Source organism: Lagopus leucura, unplaced genomic scaffold (genome assembly GCF_019238085.1).
Source record: "Lagopus leucura isolate 7727_CA_CO unplaced genomic scaffold, USGS_WTPT01 Super-Scaffold_760, whole genome shotgun sequence".
NCBI lineage: Eukaryota > Metazoa > Chordata > Aves > Galliformes > Phasianidae > Lagopus > Lagopus leucura.
In genome coordinates, this window is record NW_024962257.1 from 3,978,997 (window position 1) to 3,979,289 (window position 293).

The following is a 293-nucleotide window of genomic DNA, read 5'->3' on the forward strand; positions in this document are numbered from 1 at the left end:
CTCTGTGCCGCCCGCAGCGTAAACAAGGCGCTGGCGGCGATGAGGAGGCCGCGGGCGTGTGGAGCGGGCCGGGGCGGCTGGGCTTGAGTTGCGTTGCCTTTTGGAGGCGTCCCCCCGCCGGACGGGGGTGGTTGAGGGTTGTCCCGCCATGAACTTGGCCGGGCAGAGCGGTGACGCCGGCAGCGGCCATCTGCTCTTCGCTAACTTCAACCAGGACAACACGTAAGGGGGCGGCGCCGGTATGGGAGGGCTGGGAGGTGTGGGGGGGTCTGAGGGGATCTGAAGGGGTCTGA

At 68.9% G+C, this 293-nt stretch overlaps 1 protein-coding gene across 3 annotated transcripts in view; it reads left to right on the plus strand.

The window, feature by feature from the left end:
- WIPI2 (WD repeat domain, phosphoinositide interacting 2) overlaps window positions 1–293 on the plus strand; it is a 25,297-nt gene continuing 25,004 nt past the window's right edge. For 2 of the 3 annotated variants that reach the window (XR_006177601.1, XR_006177602.1), the window contains exon 1: window positions 2–222. Coding sequence is in view for 1 of the 3 variants with exons in the window: in XM_042864119.1 (XP_042720053.1) it covers window positions 149–222 (74 nt within the window). In the remaining 2 variants the exon portion in view is untranslated. Of the gene's footprint in view, window positions 223–293 lie in introns of all 3 variants that reach the window. The other variant, XM_042864119.1, reaches the window with a different exon arrangement.